This window comes from Acanthochromis polyacanthus, chromosome 13 (assembly GCF_021347895.1).
Source record: "Acanthochromis polyacanthus isolate Apoly-LR-REF ecotype Palm Island chromosome 13, KAUST_Apoly_ChrSc, whole genome shotgun sequence".
Lineage (NCBI taxonomy): Eukaryota > Metazoa > Chordata > Actinopteri > Pomacentridae > Acanthochromis > Acanthochromis polyacanthus.
The window spans coordinates 40,600,003-40,619,099 of NC_067125.1; the positions used below are offsets into that span (position 1 = coordinate 40,600,003).

Consider the following 19,097-nt stretch of genomic DNA (forward strand, 5'->3'; position numbering starts at 1 on the left):
ACACACAGGGGAAAGTTACAGGACAGGATGTGAGGCCGATCTGTTGTTTGTGCTTTGCCTTTCACGCGGCAAATCTGAAATGCTGACAGAGAAGCGGAAGGAGAAAAGAGCGAGAGAGTGGACCGGCTTCGCTGAATTATTTTCCCTCAGTAGGCACCTGTCACATTGTGAAGACGAAGTTTCTGTGCTGCTGTCACAGTCACCTGAGAAATGAATCTTTTGCCTTGCTAGCGTACCTCAATGAAACCTATCGGGACTGTGACTGTAAGCTGAAGTTAACAAGGCAGAGAAACAAGTGTCTGTTGAGAGAAAAACAAAACAAAATGGCCAACTTTAGGGCCTATATTCAGTCACTTTCTCATTTGTTTTCTCCATCTTCTGTTCTCTTCATTCAGCACAGTGTCATGCATCCTTAAAATATGATTCTGATTATTCTGTCATCTGGGTTTATATTTGCCATTGTTCAATTTCCTACCAATTTAACTGGTTCAAGATTTGAAATACTGTTTTTCTTTTCATTTGTGACATGGTATTTTTATGTGGGATCCTGTCTTATGGTTACTTCCTATTCCCCCCATCGGTCAGGCCCCTCTGCTCCCTTATTTCTCACTTTTTGTTTCCTGCTCCTCTGTAAATTCCCCCCTGTGGCTCTGGACGTAGCGGCAGCAGTCTGAGGTTCTGCCCCTCCTTATGGTCATATTCAGTTAATAAATCTCTCCTCTAATCATCATCATCATCATCATCGTTATCATTATCATCATCATTATGAGGGAACATAGAGATGAGACAGCAGACAAATGGACAGAGTTACCTGGAAGGTGGCCCTGTGGAGAAAAAGAGTGATTGAAGCAACAACAAGAAAGAAAGGAAGGATACGTACGAGCATAAAGGAACTTAGGGATGACAGTGAGACGAGACAACAACAACAACTAGCGGCAACATGCTCTAAATGAACAGAGAGATGGCAGAAAAGAGTGAGGAAGAGTACAACAATGACAGCCAGACGGAATTACATACAACACAAAACTTCAAGAAACTGTGTATGATGAAACGCATTCGAACACATATTTATGTCGCTGCTGCTGGGCGAAAACATACAACTGCTTCTTTGCTTTTGTAGGTTACATATTGATTAACTAATGAGAGGTTCAATCATCTACAGTTAATTTTGATTCCAATACTTGTGAAAAACAAAAATGGTCAATTAAGAGTCGGTTCCTAGATTTTCAGAGGGTAGAAATTTTCTCCTGACAGCAGTGACAGCTTCATTTAAAAGTGATATAAAAGGCACAGCAGGGTAGGTGGAATATCGCAGCAATAGTACAGTATCAGCCGTGTTACTGTTTCCTATTGTTACACTATTCCACCCACCTTAACTGTGAGCCTTTCGGTGTAGCAATGCCATATCCTTTGGAGTCCAGGTTGCCCCCGACTTTCATGGTATCACAAGGCTTCCGCTGCTCCGTGTATTCATTCATGGTGGACTCCAGGAGGAAGGCGTACTTCCCTTTGGACTTTCGGACCCTTGCCACTCCTTCTGCTGTGGTTTTGGTGAAGACAGTCGGCTCAGCAGACTTCATGTAGGACCACATCTTCTCATATACAGCTATTTTGGACCTCTGTGACGAAGGAGGGGCAACAGGAGGAAGAAAAGTTTAGTTAGCAATGAATCTGCATCATTTTGCTACTACGAGGTCAGATTTTCCTGCCGATTGTTGTTTTTGGGGTTCAAGCAAGAGACAAGTTCAGAGAGTAGGACGGTCATATCACTTTTACATTTCCTAAATATTTGACTGATGTAGATTGGAATGGTCTCTCACACAGTAAAGTGCTTTAATTTTTTGTTCAGTTTGACTGAACCCCAGTAGCAGCAATTTACATTCAAGTCACCTTTTGAAGCATAATTCGACCAATTTCACTGTAGCTCTCACTGTGTATATTCGAGCTGTTTACACGTTCTTTTGTTCAACTGATTTTGACTTTATCACTCTAGAGGATAACATTTTTTACATTCTACATTCCTACTGTCGAGCAATCCCACAAATAAATCAATCATACTATCTGCTACTGTCAGTGTGAAAAAGTGGCTTATTCTTCACTGTTGTCCAGAAACTATTAAGATCAGTGAACTTCACTGTTGCTCTGGTTATGTTGTTTCAATCCTACATATGTCACACAGCTATTGTAAATGCCTAACAACTAAACAAAAAAAGAAATAAGTCCAAAACAAACGAAATATTTAGTGACACATTATATAGGTGGGACTGGTTTAAAAAGATTTATGTTTGAGGAATAAGAAGGAATGAACTGTTTATGACTGAGAGTCGAAGGATTTGTGGGTATGAAAAATACTGAACAATGCTGCCTTTCCTCTGTTTGCAAACAGTACGTTAGTGTGAACACATCCGTTGTGTGTGTCTACGTCTGGTTGGCCATTAACACCTCAGTGATGCACACAAGCATTAGCAGCTTCTCTAACAACAGATTTGATTATTCAAATCAACAGATGGTCTTTACTGAGACAAAAAAGAATAATCTGCGATGTACAATCGAGAAAAAACTAAAAGAACACCATCGTACAGCACTGAGATTGAACTTGTATAAACCGAACTGTGCTGGAACATTGTTAAATATGTTTTTACTGCATTTCATTTATTGCTACAGTTTCATATGATGTAGAGGAAACTGCTGTGGCTGATTTTCCCTCTTATGGTTCCTGAATAAAATTGAACTGCTGATGGAGGACTGTGTCTTCCATCTTCCATTTTGATCCTCTGGCATATAATGACATTTATAACCACATTTAAAATGTAACACTATGTCTCTCTTGACAAGTCAAGCATCAATCTTACTTTAAATGAGTTTAAGGCTGGAATAGTGGCATACTAATCCGCTGTGTAGTTACAAATTCAGGGGAGCTTTTTCGCAGGACATCTGTCTAGCATGATACAATACATTGTATCGTATTGTGCATTTACCGTGTGTATGTGTGGACTGATTTGTTTTTGTGTGTGTTTGAACTGTGTGTACTCAAGAGTGAAAATAACAAGCAGAGGAGTCAAACTGTCATCCTCCACAAGCATCCTCTTTCTTCCTTCTCTTTCTCTCCCGGTGATAAAGTGTTATTCTGCCGCTCTGCAAGCAACAAACCCGAGCCCCGGCCACTGAAACCAGCACCCGGGGGATGGTGTGTGTGTCTGTGTGAGTGTGTCGCTGGTGCGTGACGGACACCTATGCCATAATAATGTCACTCACATCCAAGAGGAGCAGAAGGCCCCTCCTCTCTCCACTCTACCCTTTCTCTCTCTCTCTCTCTCTTCATTCTTTCTTCCTCTTTTCTTACTGTGTCTGCCAAAGTCTATCATAGACTCTCACCATCTCCTTCATCCATCCATCACTTGGAGACAGTAACGGTGATGATGTCTGTGGACGTAAATGTACAAAGCGGCATCTACCCTTGGAGGGATGGATGTGTGACAATACGGCGTGACTCTTTTCAGATTCTTCAACAATGAGTGTGTCTGTGAAGGAGGAAATTGATGCTGCAAGTCACCTTCAGGCAACCACAATATGGACACACTTTTAAACATACACAGACACGCGTGTGCTCTGGGATGGAAACGTCACTCAAACTTACATATACATGTAAAACGCGTACATATGTTGCTGAATGCGCATACGTGCGTGCCTACATACACAGGAAATGCACACAAACAGACACACATGCACACAGATAATTAATGGTGGTGGCGAATCCCCCTCAGCTGTGGGAGAGTAAATTGCTTTTTCACCCTCCACAGATTTCAGCCCGCTCATTATGTTGATGATGCCAGAGCCACTCAGAGAAGCACAAACTGTCTGCCACAACCTCCCCCTCCCTCCACTGCCTCCCCCCATGTCCCCAAATACAAGTACTAGTGCACACATCCGCACAAAGCAGAACTGTAAATTGGTATATATAAATACACAACTGGAACAAGCACTCAGACAATTTTGGGTCTTTCAACGGAGCATGACGATGTGACAGGGCAGATTTGATTTTGCACATATGATGACAAATTTTTGCCATTTGCTGCAACAAAATTCGGTTTCATGAGCATTATGTGTGTGTGTTTCTACTTTTAGGAGTGTTTGTATAATTGCAATCCACATGGGTGAGAAGGTCAAGAGGTGAGGCCATGCCAAGTCTCCTCTCTTCTATTTCCTGATTGCCATTTAATTGTAATAGCTCCCTGTAGTATATTCTGCTATAGCCCTCTTCTTCTCCTCTGTCTTTTTACTTTACTGCTCTTGCTATCCCGATTATCAATGTTTTTTTAGTTTATTTGACATGACAAAAAGACCTAGATAAACAAACATTGTCCTACTGCAATCATAACTTTTAGTGTACAGAACAGTGTCTGAAAAAAATCCAGAATACAATTTAAAATCCTTGCCCTTAATGACTAACCTCCATCATATCTTAAAGACCTCATTGTGCCGTGCTGTCCCAATAGAGCACTTTGCTCTCAGAATGCAGACTTACTTGCAGCTCTAGAGTTTCTAGAAATTAAATAAGAGGCAGATTTTTCAGCTATCAGGCTCCTCTGCTGTGGAATCAGCCCACATTTTGAGTTCATTAGGAAAACACAGTCTCTCCTATTTAGATTAGGCTGCACTTTTTGCTGTAGTTAATAGTTAAACCTGCTCAGGAGGCCCTAATGTATGCCTCTAAGGGCCTCGGCTGCTGTTGGATTTCACATGACTCACTGACAGCCTCCTCTCCACTCTTCTCTTTTCGATTCCATACATTTGTATATCACCATTTCAACTCACTAATTCTATATCTTCTCTTTTATTGATCTACAATTAAGGGCTTCACCAACCTCCCCAGTGTTAATGTTCTCTTATTGTCTCTTTAATCCCCTTCACCCTCATCATTGCAGCAGATGTCTGATCACCCTAAACCTGGTTCTGCTGGAGGTTTCTTCCTGTTTTTTTTATTCCACCATTCCCAAAGAGCTGCTCCAAATTAATCTTTGGATTTGCTGGGTTTGTGTCAATAACATGTTATTGTAAGGTCATTATGTCACTATCACTTTGTGAAGTGTCTTGAGATGACTTCTGTTGTGTGGTGACAGTCTAAAATAAAATAAAACCTCACACAGAGCCTTTGTTCCTAGTGTTCTCTGCAATCCTTCACAATTTTGCTGTGGATTTTGATGAAGTTTTCTGGAAAGTGAAAGCCACATATTTTAGCTTAGCATCACTTCCAAAATTTAGGCCTCTCCCAATTCAAGACATACAAGTGATCCATTCCAATCCTCCCACTGTTGCTTCACAGTCATTAGTTGCTTGTCCTTGTCCCACTTACAGTCATAGGCGGACCTGCTACTGTGATTTTGTCTAGCTTCAATAACAGACAATATCTGACAAATTTGCGTCCTCTTAGTGGATTAGTCAAACAGCTGGCCAGTGTCTTTCCTGTTAGCCACAACTCCACAGCATACCCTGAAAATGTTCTGACTGCTGGCAATCTAAATGCAATCTCTTATGCTACATTTCTTGCAAATTATCATTAATATGGTATCTTTGAAACCTTGAGATTTTGGCTGGACTTTAAAATAAAGTTGTGTTACGTATGAACGCTGCTGTTTTGGTTTTCATACAAATAACAGGATCAAAACAGATTTTCTTATTGTGATAGGAGACTCAGGCTCAGTAGTAAATGAACTTCCTTAAGGTAGTAAAAGCTTGAAATGGCTCAAGGAATCAAATAAGTAAGCAGAGCGTGTTGAGTCCATACCCTGAAGAACTCCTTAGTGGAGCCCGAGTCCAGCGTCCCATAGGCGATCTCCGTTTGTTTGGCCAAGTCCTCTGCACTCTCTATAGGCGACACCATCCTCTCCACAGTGAGGAAAGCAGCCAGGTTGGCCGTGTAAGAGGAGATGATGATGAGAGTGAAGAACCACCACACGCCTCCAACAATACGTCCAGATAGGGACCTACAGAGAAGAGAGGAAAGGAGTGTGAGGAGTAAAAGGTGGAATGAGGAGGAAGATTAAGAAGGAAGAGATTTGAGCAAAGCAGGGGGAGTTGGCAAGATTAGCGAGATGATGAAAAGAGATTACAGGGAGAAATTAGCAGCAGGATGAGGAGGTGAAGGGAACATGAGGATGAATGTTAAAAGGATGAAACAACATAAGGGAAAGACAAGAAGACAAAACAGAGAAGGAGACATAATTAAAGTTAGTTCCCAATTCAAGGATATGCAACACCAAACACTGCACTTCCACAAAGCGTTTTCTACACCACTGTGTGCATGACTGTAAAACTGACAGTACTGCCAAAGTAATTGTCTTTCAACCCCAAAACCAATTCAGCACCAACAATAACAGGCTACATGAAACAGATTGCAATCTGGGCGCTCCTCCGTCTCTCTCTCTCAGCCTCATTCTCTCTTCTCCTTTTCTCCATGTTTACTCTCTTTATCTACAGTACCAATTGTGAGCAGAGGCATCAGAGTAAGTGGCAATTCATTTTGTTTTTGTTGTTATTTTTCTTTGCATGAACTTGCTTTCACTGAGCAAAAGGAGGGAGAGCAAGCATATTAGAGAACATAAGAGGAAGGTAGGAGAAGGTAACCAAAATGTTAAGTTGCCTTTTAAGTGTGACAGTCACTAAAAGACCTTGAACTTCTAATGGGCAGAAACGGTAACATAAAACATCTGAGAAAGAAAGTGAAGAGGGTGTTCAGTGAGACACACACTTAGTCCCCCAGTTTTTCTTTTAATGTATAAAAATGTAAAAGAGCCGTCACACTCAAACAGAATGAAAAGGAAAAGGTTTTGTCTGCCACTCCACAGAGGCAAAATAAAGAAAGAAAGAAAGTGAAGCGCAAGGAAAAATTCGTGATAAACATTAACAGTTCAACGTTCTTTGTGTTTCTCAAAAATGTCTGAGGTTTAAAAATGTTTAACTTTGACAAACGAAAGTTCCAGTCATGGAAAATTTTTCAGGACCATCAAGTCACAACAATTTCTGATTGGAAACTTGGCTGGTTTAATTTATATACATAGTTTGGATTCATTTTTTTATTTATGTACACGACACTGACCTATTTATTATTACCTTTTAGTTGCTTATTTACACATTCAGCAGATGTGGACTCATCTGGAGTCGTCTCTCTGGACACACGATTACAAGAATGTAAAGAATGTAAGTCCAATAGAAGAAGAAGAAGGCACAGGTGGGACTGGAACTCATATAATTCGCAGGGGTCAGCAAACCAGAGTGAAATGGTTGAACCACTTTCTTAATCAAGGGATCTCCTCTCCTCTGTAGGTAAGTATCCCATAGTACATTCACCGTCTTTTAGCTCTGATTTTGGTCTCCACCATTTTTCTGCTAAATGCTGAATCTGTTTTCCTTGGTTTCCTTGGCTGGTTGCAAACTGCGTCCATCTGTTGTTTGATGCTGAGCAAGTAGTGTACAGTCAATTAGGCTTTCAGAATCATAATCATAATCAGAAAGCCTTTATTGCCAAGTGAGTACACACAAGGAATTTGACTTGGTGGATAGAGAGCAGTGCCTAGCAACAACAACGGACAGTAAAAGAATAAGTAAACAAATCTGACTCTGAGAATTCGAAATAAGAAATGCTACAAGTATAAGAATCAGTTACGCCTCAGTTGCCTGTTGCTGCTGGAAACAATATCCCTATGGAGCCTCCATACATCCCAAGAGCTGTAGAGTTGAGAGCCAAAAAAACCCCCAAAACAAAACAATGAACTGAAACACATGAGCTGAGGTAAAGTCCTCAACGGGATGAGATTTGGGTTCCACAGCAGCTTTTTTTAAACATGATCATTTGTTCCATTGTTATCTTAAAAACATTGATTACAGCCACTTTAGCTAATTTTGGGTGATAATCATGTCCTCTTCAATGCAATCAGAATATAGAGCCTAATATTTCCTGGACAAGCAGCTGTTTGGTGATAACACCACTCAGAGTTATTTTTAGGATATTAAGGAGAGAGAACAGCAGTGAGAGATCTGCGAGGTGCACCGACGCCTGACTTGGCATAAATTGTCACCTTTTGGAGCAACTCCGCATTCTGCTGCTGTTCACAACACAGCACACCTCTTAATCCTCACACACACACCACACACACACAAATATGAATTGATAGTGTTGTCCTTGAGACATTGATCTGTTTGCCTGAATTAATGAACCTGGCGTATACCGTGATGGATTCTCCTGAGAAAGAGATGTTAGGTTTTGTTTTTACACTTATTAGGAGACAACAGAAAGTTTTATTCCCAATCGTGTGAAACTTTTAGATGAACTGACAGAGACAGACGTGTACAATGGCAAAGAAAGAGACTCATAATCTCATAATATAATAATATCACTGCTGATGTTTGTCCCCGAGCTCAGAAACAGGGTCAGGGCAGGTGTCAGGGATCAGGAAGAGGAGGAAGGAATATGGATGACATATTTAGAAACTCATTGTCATATGTTCTACAGGGTCTCCAGCAGAGGCCAAACGGGACGTGCGATCTGATTGGTTAGCTGGTAAACGAGCTGTGACAGCATTTTAATCTGGCCAGATGGAGTGAGTCTGTGATGTGAGCTAACATCCACACTGCAAAAGAAGAGGGAATAAAGGCACAGCAAAGCAGGGGAGGGACGACAAGAGGGCAGACAGAAAGACACCGAGGAAAGAATAATACACTTCTCCTCTGTGGACGCTATGCTTAGTATGTTTACAATGCTATTACTGAAATGCAGCAAAATATACAGCTTTCTTAACGTGAACCTGTTGGGTCTGAGGGCTGGGATGTGCATTGATTTGTGTGTTCAGGATTGTCACCGTAAGTGACTGAACATGTAAGGAATCCGCTGAAGTTTCAGTTACACTTTATTGATCATCGAAGCAAAATTTGTCCTCTGTAACTGACCCATTCCAAATACTGAGAGCATTTGGCAGCCACAGTGTGCTGCCTGGGGACCAACTCTATTTCTGTGGCTGGCGCTTCAGACAAGACCAACAACAAGAGAGTTTAGGTAAACTTGACTTTAACCTCTTACGGTTTCGTATTCGTAAACGTTACACAAACATTTATTAAGTGATGTACAGAATGTAGATGTATGCTGCGTTTATTAATGTATTTGACATTCCTCCTGTGGGCTGGTGTATGAGCAGATAATTATTGTGGGAGCATGTAATGAATACAGTAAAACACAGTTCTAATAATATTAAATAAATCTGCATCAGAGCAGTTATAGTTGTTGGGAGACTATGCATTAATGAAGAAGTTTAATATCTTTAAAGCATCCATATATTATGTAAAACTAACTAATCTCAAGTCTTATGAGACATGTATTTAGGGTTTGTATACTGCTTAAGAAGTAAGTGACTGAGCCAATAAAAAACAAAACAAAACTGAGGCAGCCAGAGAAAATATCCGTGAACACAAAATTGTTAATCAGCAGTTGGACTGATGCTGTTAGAGAACAGACTGAAGTGGGAACGCGCACACAATTTTGAATTAACCAACTGCTCAGTGAAGATTAACTTATTTCGTGGTCCTTGTTTTGAGCTGGCAGTAAAGTCAGTTTGTCAGTTGGATATAGCAACAAAGAACAACAAGTATTTCTTTTTTGTCGCAGTGAACACAAACCGTACAACTAAACCTTAGAACACATAACTGTTTATATAAGCCAGAACACATTATTCAGATCTGTTACACATTCCCACTGTGTAAAGGAAGAAATGTAGTTTGTCATTTTCACAACAATTCTAAAGTCAGACTCCTGAATGGAAACTTTCTTTAAAGCACATTTACACAATCTATTGTCCTGTTTTTGCATTAGAATTGCCATCCCAAACTGAATAAGTGCTGCATTCATCAACACCAGGCTGCATTTCCAGCTGTATTCCTTGACAGATGAATTTCTTCGGACCATAAATTTACCTGCAGCAGTCGAATGCATACAGTGCATTTTTGTAACAAATTTATTTAGAATAGAGACAAGATTACATTGAACTTATTCACCCTTGACATGCTCACAAAATTAATTTAAGAAAAAAACATGTATCTTGTCAACTGCAGCTGGAGTAAATGTTTCAGAGCGAGCACGGATGTTAAATCAGAGAGTAGAGTTCATCATTCGGGCAGCCTCAGAGTTTTTAGTTTTACTTGAGCTTATTGTTCTGCATTTGTGTGGATTGTGCCTTTGGCTTTAAAATAATACTTCTACTTTGTAGCAGATTGTTTGAACACTTATTTGAAACTAATTGACCTTCTTCTGCAATTAAAAACATGAACAAAACACAGTTTCAATGAGATCTAATTTGATTTTCATTTTTCTTAATGAAACACAGCAAAAAGTATAGTGCTGTCAGAGCACGCCAAGGCAACACTCTTTTTTTTTTCCACAAAGAAGGAACAGAATATTTGCAGTTTGTGTAGTCATGGGCAATTTTTCAATCATTAATCATTAAAAGCTTGTATCCAACAAGGGAGCTGGTAAAAATACAAAGCAATGGAAAGATCAAATCTGTATTTACATGTAAGGTAATATTGATTGATTTATAATGTCAGTTCATGCACTGAGCAATGTGCAAGAAAACATTCCACCCTATAAGTTGCGGATAGCTGATAGAGAGCCAGAGAAGTTTTTTTTTTAATAAATATGAACTAACAAAGATGAAAGGGCAGCACACATCCTTTCAGTTATCATTCATTCTTCTCATCATTTCTTTATTTGTGATGCATTTGCAAAGAAATATTTCAAACGCAGCCTGTTAAACTTGGACAGCTTGTGCTGCATCCACACTGCCTGCAGGAAATGAAAGCTTGCTTGGCTACATTTGTTAGATGAGTTTGACCTCTGTCTGCACTGCAACTTTTGCTCAGAATAGACGTTTGTAATGCAGCTTCGATTGCTTGGCACAAGTAAGTAAATGGAGTCATTTAAAACACAAACTACTTGTGTTAATTTGCTTGCATTGCTTAATGACACACTAATTAAAACCTACCACATTCACAGTTTTATTTAATACTATTTAATGGCTGTTTGGCTGATAATATCCTTAAAGTGATGAAAATATTCATTAAGTCAGTCTAGTATTTGATCATGTGGCCAGTTTAAGTTGAATAATGTATGCAAACTTGCACAGTGATGTGTTAACTTTAACCTTTAAAATAAGCCACATATTAACTGTGCAGTGCAGGAATATAGTAGGTTTAACTTTAAATCTCAGACACATTGTTGTAAAACCTCTCATGGTATTTACACTGCGTTAAGATATGACACTGAAATATGCTTCAGATCTTAGATTTTGCAGACTTTCATTGTATTTAGCTCTTACTAACCATGGTAACCCCTACAGCTGCACAGTTTTACAGGTGTTGATGTATTGGTTCATAAAGATGTATTCTTCAAACGATGTGACCATAGACGTATCCCTGTAAAGAGGCAGACATCAGCAAATGGACGTTATCTGGATTTTTTGCACTAAGCCACTGACCAACCTGCCGTGTTGTATGTGGCTGACTGGAGCTTTTAATCTAAGACAGAAAACCTAAAATGGTTCTGTATCTCTGTGGACCTGATGGACAACTATCGTACAGAGGACAAGAAAATAGACTGGCGGAGGACAGCATGATTAACACCCTGTCTATTTCTAAACGTGTAGTCCTTGATTTGTTTGTATGTGTGTGGGAGTGTGTGAATGAAAAGGAGAGAAGGGGGGGAAGGACTAACCAGTGTCTGGCCTTGGAGTGAAGTCAGAGAAACATGTTTGCCTTCTGGTGCTCGATTTAGATTGAGAGAGTGTGCAAGCATGCACAACTATATGCGTTCATATGCACTCATACATTTCACGGCTGCACTGGTGCACTTTGTTAAACATGGATGATCATTAAGAGTGACGCCTTTGATCGTTCGTGTGACACGTCTGGACGGGTGTACCACCCGTGTGTGCAGTTTCACACGATGTGTTGGTATGCAACAGGCGAATCATTCTATAGCGGGTCATGTATCATCTATGATAGCCAACAGATTGCCTCCCCAATCCTCTGTGTGAAAGATTAATGGCATGCTGTTCCTCTTTCCCTCTCACAAACCACACAGACTCACAATGTCTCACACAAACAAACACACACATACACAGACTCACACTGTTCCGAGCTGTGCAGTTTCTCTCGGGATATTTTCACCTGACTTTAGCGATTGCAATGTTCGCCTGCATGTGTGTGGATATTGTCTTGCATGTCTTTTATTTTATTCCCATACGTACAAAAGAGGATCAGCTTAAGGCACCTTACTTAAAAACTGCAATCAATAACTCATTGGAGAAACATGTTACTTTACTTTCATTGCACACCACAGCTCCATCACAGGTGCATTTAAACACCTCTGTATGACCCACACGCACATAGCTTTCCAGTTCAGCTGGAACCAAGACGTGGTTCATCAAGCGATGGTGACAGGCGTGTTAACAAATATCCAGTGTGTCATTTAGTTGCGTGGCTGATGTTTTGGGAAAGTGAATCATGAATGTTTGATTGGGAGACAATTAGAATGAGTAACGCTGTTTAGAAAGCCTCCTTCATTCTTATTGTCTTTGCTCTCTTTATCTATTTGCTACACTGACTACAGGTGGAACTAAAGTGAATTGCCTGGTTGATTATAAAAGACAAAAAGATGGAACAACGGCAAACGGATATACATGGAAAAATCTGATTAATAGATGAAGTGCAGGGCCTTTAATGAAAGGAGCAATAAAAGGAAAATAATAAGAGGCATTGTAAAAGTGAAGGAGGAGGCAGACTCTCAGGGAAACAGGAGCACTGAAAGGATTATTTATACATAAAAAAAATTACCTGTGAAATTAATAAACACACTCAGTCAGCATGAGTGGGTTCTAATCTGTGACCTTGAGACTAATCATTAATTACTCAGTAAGCTTGGTGCCCCACTGCAGTAAGTCAGTCATGCCATTAGCTGGATCTGTTGCTACCATTAACTATTCAACACACCCACAGCCACTTGCTCAATACTTACACATGACACTCGCAAACACACACTCGTGCACGGACACACACTCCAAGCAGTGCACGAGCGCACAGCGGCCCACACGCACACCACAATTACACGCACGTACACAAGAGACGAAAGCTGTAATTTCAGATGTTTATTGACAGAGACAGATCCAATCCCTGTGAGATGTTCATTGATGATCAGTTACCTCTTTCTCTCCCTCCCTCTTTCTCCTCCCTCCGACCTGGCTCTTTCTCACCGGAGTCACTTCTGGAAAAAATGTATTCATATCCACTCGTTAAAAATTCCTGCGCCATCACCTAACCGTCCATCACTTCGTTGCCACCCTTTACGTTGTGACCAGGCCAATCACCGGCATTAGAAACAGAAAACGTCCGGGCAGGAAGATGACAGGCGGGTGGTACAAATGCATCATCAAGGTCACTCTGACAATGTGTGTGGGGATGTGTAAATATGCTCATGTCTGCTGCCAGCCATCGTGCTGGAGTGGAAAGGTGAAGGAAACACAAGTCGGTGTGTTTAAAAGAGCAGGAGTATGTGGGCTGCTCAAGAAAATTGCTCTCGCATGCGTGCAGACATGCTAAGACACTGGAAACATCAATTAACAAAAGTGGCAAAAAAGAGGTGGAAGATGATGGGAGAGAGGAATTATAACAAAAAATGAAGACAAAACACAAGGATGGATGGATGGATGGATGGATGGATGGATGGATGGATGGATGGATGGATGGATGGATGGATGGATGGATGGATGGATAGATGGAAAGATAGATAGATGGAAAGACAGATAGATAGATAAAAAAGAGGTGGAAGATGATGGAGAGAGGAATTATAACAAAAAATGAAGACAAAACACAAGGATGGATGGATGGATGGATGGATGGATGGATGGATGGATGGATAGATGGAAAGATAGATAGATGGAAAGACAGATAGATAGATAAAAAAGAGGACAGAGAAAGCAGGAGTAGCTGAATAGGAGTGTGTGTTATGCTGTGTCTTCCAGACTGCAGAGATGACTGCAGCACAGAGCGAGGGACCCACACTGAATACCAATGGAACCTACTATGGCAGCTCAATACACAATACACATAGTCTCATACACATACAGAGCATGTAGAATCACACAACCGGCGTCGGCACACGGACCACTTGACCGACAGATGCTCTTAAAGGTTATATGATAACACCTAACACAGGCCAGGGGATATTGTGCGCTTTAAAAAAAGCACTAATGCACTGTAATACCCGACCAGGCAGACTGCAGAGGAGACAAACACACCGTCAGACATAAACGTATACAATAGACAGAAAGGCATTCACCGGTCTGTAAGAAAATGTCCTCCTGTAGAAGCTGCCTCCTTCCCTTTATTCCCAACTCCACAGTAAATGTCAACCTCAATACTCTGATCCCCGCTGACTGGCCGAGGATGATAAAAGTGGCAGGATGGAGGAGAGGGGAGGATAAAACAGAGCGAAAAAGAACCGTCTCGCAGTCAGGGCAGATATGGGAGATGAAAAATGTAAAGTTGATATGCAGGAAAACGCTATGAATTGGGTTGTGGTTGGCCTGTCCATCAAGTGGGTAATAGCAAACAATTGAAATCCATTTTAGTATCTTTACCTGGATAATACCAGAGAAAATAAAGCAGGTATAACAGGATGAATACAACATGTAGAGCTTATAAAAGAGGTGTGGAGATCAATAGTTAGAACATCTTTGCTGTGGTGTTATGGGATTGTTGCATTAAAGGTCGAATGATATCACTTCTCCGTGTCACGGCATTCTATACCATATGATATATTTCATTCTTTACCATGTCTGTCTTATATTGCAGGACTTTTTAATATATATTTCTTGTCAGTAATGCATACAGAAGCTATAGATGTGGAAAAAAACAAGTAAGGAACAAGTAAGAAAGTGTTGCCCAAGCAAAACACTTGGTATTTTTTAGTCCTTTTCACAATTTTAATTTTAGTACACTCCACATTTATCACGCCTTCGAAACCTAAGATTAGAGCCAGGAGTTCCAAATTAGGTGTCAATGATGAGAGCCTTCCTGGGGAGTGAAAGGTGAAATCTGTTGTATTTATGAAAGAAAAAACATCCACAAGTAGCACAAATTTCAACTGAGCGACAGTTTCTCCATGTTCTCCAACAATGTCAGGCCAATAGCAGACCCATATCAGATTAGAAGCCTCCGAGAACCAAAAGTTCAGAAAACAGACGGTAAACATTTTAGCTGCATGGAGGCTTGGAAGGAAAAAGACTTTGCTGCCCAAATAAAACATTGTAACATGACAATAAAGACACAGGCAAAGAACAGGTCAAAACTGACCACAGTAAATAATAATTTAAATAAACATGAAATATTTTTTAGCTGAAGGGATTTTGCATGAAAAGGTGAGCAGATGTCAGAGACTGTAATGCAACCAAGAACTACTTTTATTCAAAAGGAGAATATTTGTTTCTTGAATCATTTCCTTACTTTGTTCACAGAGGAAATATGTTCTCTTCTATGAGTAATTAGTTGATCATGTCATTTGTAGACACTGCTGTACAGCTACCATAAGACAAATGTATGAGAAAATGAAAATATTAACATTCTGTGATACACAGCATGTGAACAAATGCCTATGTTCCTAAAAAGCGTACTAACAGTAAATGTTCAATATGGAAACTTGAAGGAAGGAACATGACAGAGTTGCATCAGGACTGCAGGAACACATTCTGTGATATGATAACTCTATCTTTGGTGTTGCTGTAGCACATTTCTGCTGTCAGGTGTGACTGGAGTTAGCATTATGATTTTGCCTGCTTGCAAAGGTGAACAAGGGAATGAGATTAAAGGAAATGAAGTGAGGAGATAGAAAAATGATATGACATGATGATATGCATGACACGTCTCCTTTTCTACGGGCATGATCTAGTATAGCTGCAGAGCACAGTGTTACAGAGGCTCATCCATCACAGGGTTTTATGGCAAAACGCCTGGTAGGCAGGTTTATTTCTTTCTTTCATTAGTGAATCCAGTGACTAACTCCTTGACCATTATTCCTCTTCTTACAAAGTCGTGGGTTGAAGTGGAATCTTCAGAAATAAATAGAAGCCAAATACAAGATTCAAGAGATTTTTTGTTGCAAGGACAACAACCCAACAAGTCGCACACTGAAGGCCTCAAAATCTGGCTTGTTTGAGCTCTGCTTTTAAGTACAATGTTAAAAGATAAAAGGGAGAAGCATAAAGGTGAGGACACACGTCAGTGAAGCCTCACCACTCCCTGCAGCACACAGTTCAGCTCACCTGAAGACAGATTAGGAGAGACGATGACAAATTTCTCCTCCTTCACTACAATCAGCAGGTAGGTCAATGCTGGGGAGGTGAGGCTCGCTAAATGTCACGAGTAACGGTGACGATAATTATCATGACGTGGCGATGAACAGTGTAGCAGCAGATGCATAGGTTGAACAAAAAAGTGAGCAGAGCATCACAGAAAAAAAAGAGATGAGTGCACATTCTATTATTCTAAAAATACTAATTATAATAACTTTAACTCCTTGATACGAACTGATCCCAATATGGACTGAGTGAAAATACTGCAGCTGTATTTTTAATGGCATCAGTTTGATCTGAAACAGAGCTGACAAACCATACATCTTTTGAACGTGCACTAGTGAAATGGTGGCAAAGTGGTGCTCCAGTAGCTTTTCTGTTGTTCTAAAGCAGACCAGCCTCACACCACAGGAGCAAGATAATAGCTATGTAGATCTACAAAGCAAAGCTATTATTTTCTCTAAAAAGGCTGTAAGACTGAGATATTCTAAGATTGTTTATGTTTTTCTTGTCGTGAGACTTGTCACCGTAGCAACACAGAAAACAAGAAGAGCTTTGCGGAAACCATTTGCATGGCTGTGTTTTTTAGCTAAACCGTGGCTTCTTGCTAAACTTAACTGAGTAATTAATTATGATGCCTGAATTGAATCAATCAGCTTTGTGGTGTAAATAAAAGCAAACAGCAACTGAAAACACAACAAACTCAAACGTCAGTGTCCGAGGTAGCCTTTGTTGCTCTTTTTGTGTTTTTCTTGTGCAGAGCAAAATAAATTCAAGAGTCATGTGATTTGTCGTCTGCAGCACTGAATGGGCTGACTGCACTTTGTTATCGTTTTGCTATTAAGGGAAAAATGTTTTGGCATGTATGTATTTCTTTATAAGAATTACAGCCATATTGGGCACAACTAAGCAAACGGTACAGCACTGGTGTTCCTGCAAAATTGCATGGGGGGAATTGCTTTGGTTTAACATTTGCAGAAAGTGACGCAAATTGTCACCATAATAGCCATTTTACCTAAAAATAAAATACATATATCAGGGCTGGTTTACTGTATGATCCAATTCTCTGCTATCATTTAAATTTTGAGTGTGGTAGGTAGTTAGCACGGAGGTGGGGGTTGTTTCCATAGCAAAAGAGATTTTGTACATTAATAACTATAGTGGAAGAGGAGGAGAAATTAAACTTGTAAGTCATGTGATGCTGGCACAAGGTGACAAATGTGTGAATCTCACAATTTTACAGCCTTTATTGTGAAACTGCTTTGCCCCAAGCACATACAGCCATGGCCATAAGTTTGGACACAGCATGACTTGTGTCTGTTTTGATGTCTATTACAGAACATAACTAATATTTTTTGACAGCACCAGTTTAATTAGTCAACAAATCAACAAGGGATATAATATTATCAATAAATTCCAACAATTGGAACAACTTTGTTCCCAAAACATAATATTAAAAGAAAATAACAAAAAAATGCAGTACTTTCACAACCGGATTTGGTAAGAATAACAAAATGACACCAAACTCTTTTGATGTTTTTTTTACATATGAAACTTAAAATAGTTCTCAGGAGTTGTGTACTGTATTGTAAGTGACAATTTTGTGGTATTTTCTAAGATTCACAAGCGTCATGGTGCTTGTGTCCAAACTTATGGCCATGGCTGTATACTATTTTGAATGTGCCGCATGCTTATTTCACTGTAAAATTCCAACATACAATGTTCTTCTTAGCTTACACAAATTATTAATATCGTATGAGGATCACAGAGTAGTCTGTGTGAATAAATGTGCAGCTGAGAAGTGTCTCTTCATTTCTGCTGCTACCATTGCCACATTTTGTTCTTTGAGTGCTTTCACCTCATCTCGACCTCCTCCTTCTCCTCCTCCTCATTAGGAAGCAGTGATTCAACACTCACTATGTTCCCGTACTGTCAATACTGCAATTAGGAGATGTGCATCTCCAAAGCTCTGTTCTGGAGACAACGGGGGGTTTGGGTTCCCTGATCCAAATCTGCAGCATGTTTCCATCAGTTTGCTGCGCAGTCGTCCAGAGAGTAGAGACTCACCACTGAACAGAGCAGTACAGCCAGTGATTGCACTGCGGTTTATCTCATAACATAGAAATTTTTACTATATTAGACATCACATTGAGTTTAAGTGATAAATTAATACTGTGAGTCTTTATGAGGAACAAATTGCAGGCCTAAATTTGCATTCAAATGTTCTGTCATGTATGAAAAGTCCACAAGATAAAATACAATGAAGGAGAAGAAGAAAAACTACTCAAATGACAGATTTCTCACTGTAAGAATATAATCTGGCACTCATGGCTGCAGTAATCCTGGCCTATGCAGGAGTTGTGCTGTATTGGAAGTGACAGGGTTTGTGATTTGTATGACCAACACTACCTTCATGTTAAGTATCACATTATCGCTATGACAGCTGTAGCTCATGCACAGGGCCTGAAAGTGACGGACAGGTCAGTATGTGTGTGTTGTGTTGCTGTGAAACTGCACAGTGGGTGTTTTTTTCTTCATGTGTGTGTAAGCAAAGTCGATGTGTGAAGAGTCTGTGTGCTCATGTGCATGCTTGTGTGTCTTTGAAGGTGTGTGTGTGTCTGTGCGTCTGTGTGTGTGTGTGTGTGTGAGTGTGTGTCTGTGTGTGTGTGTGTGTGTGTGTGTGTGTGTGTGTGTGTGTGTGTGTGTGTG

At 40.2% G+C, this 19,097-nt stretch overlaps 1 protein-coding gene across 5 annotated transcripts in view; it reads right to left on the minus strand.

The window, feature by feature from the left end:
• Positions 1-19,097, minus strand: part of gria4a (glutamate receptor, ionotropic, AMPA 4a) — a 125,146-nt gene that overhangs the window by 17,063 nt on the left and 88,986 nt on the right. For all 5 annotated transcript variants that reach the window (XR_007945735.1, XM_022195917.2, XM_022195916.2 and 2 more), the window contains exons 14-15: positions 5,786-5,984; positions 1,372-1,619 (exon numbers count right to left, since the gene is read on the minus strand). Coding sequence is in view for 4 of the 5 variants with exons in the window: in XM_022195917.2 (XP_022051609.1) it covers positions 1,372-1,619; positions 5,786-5,984 (447 nt within the window). In the remaining variant the exon portion in view is untranslated. The remainder of the gene's footprint in view (positions 1-1,371; positions 1,620-5,785; positions 5,985-19,097) is intronic.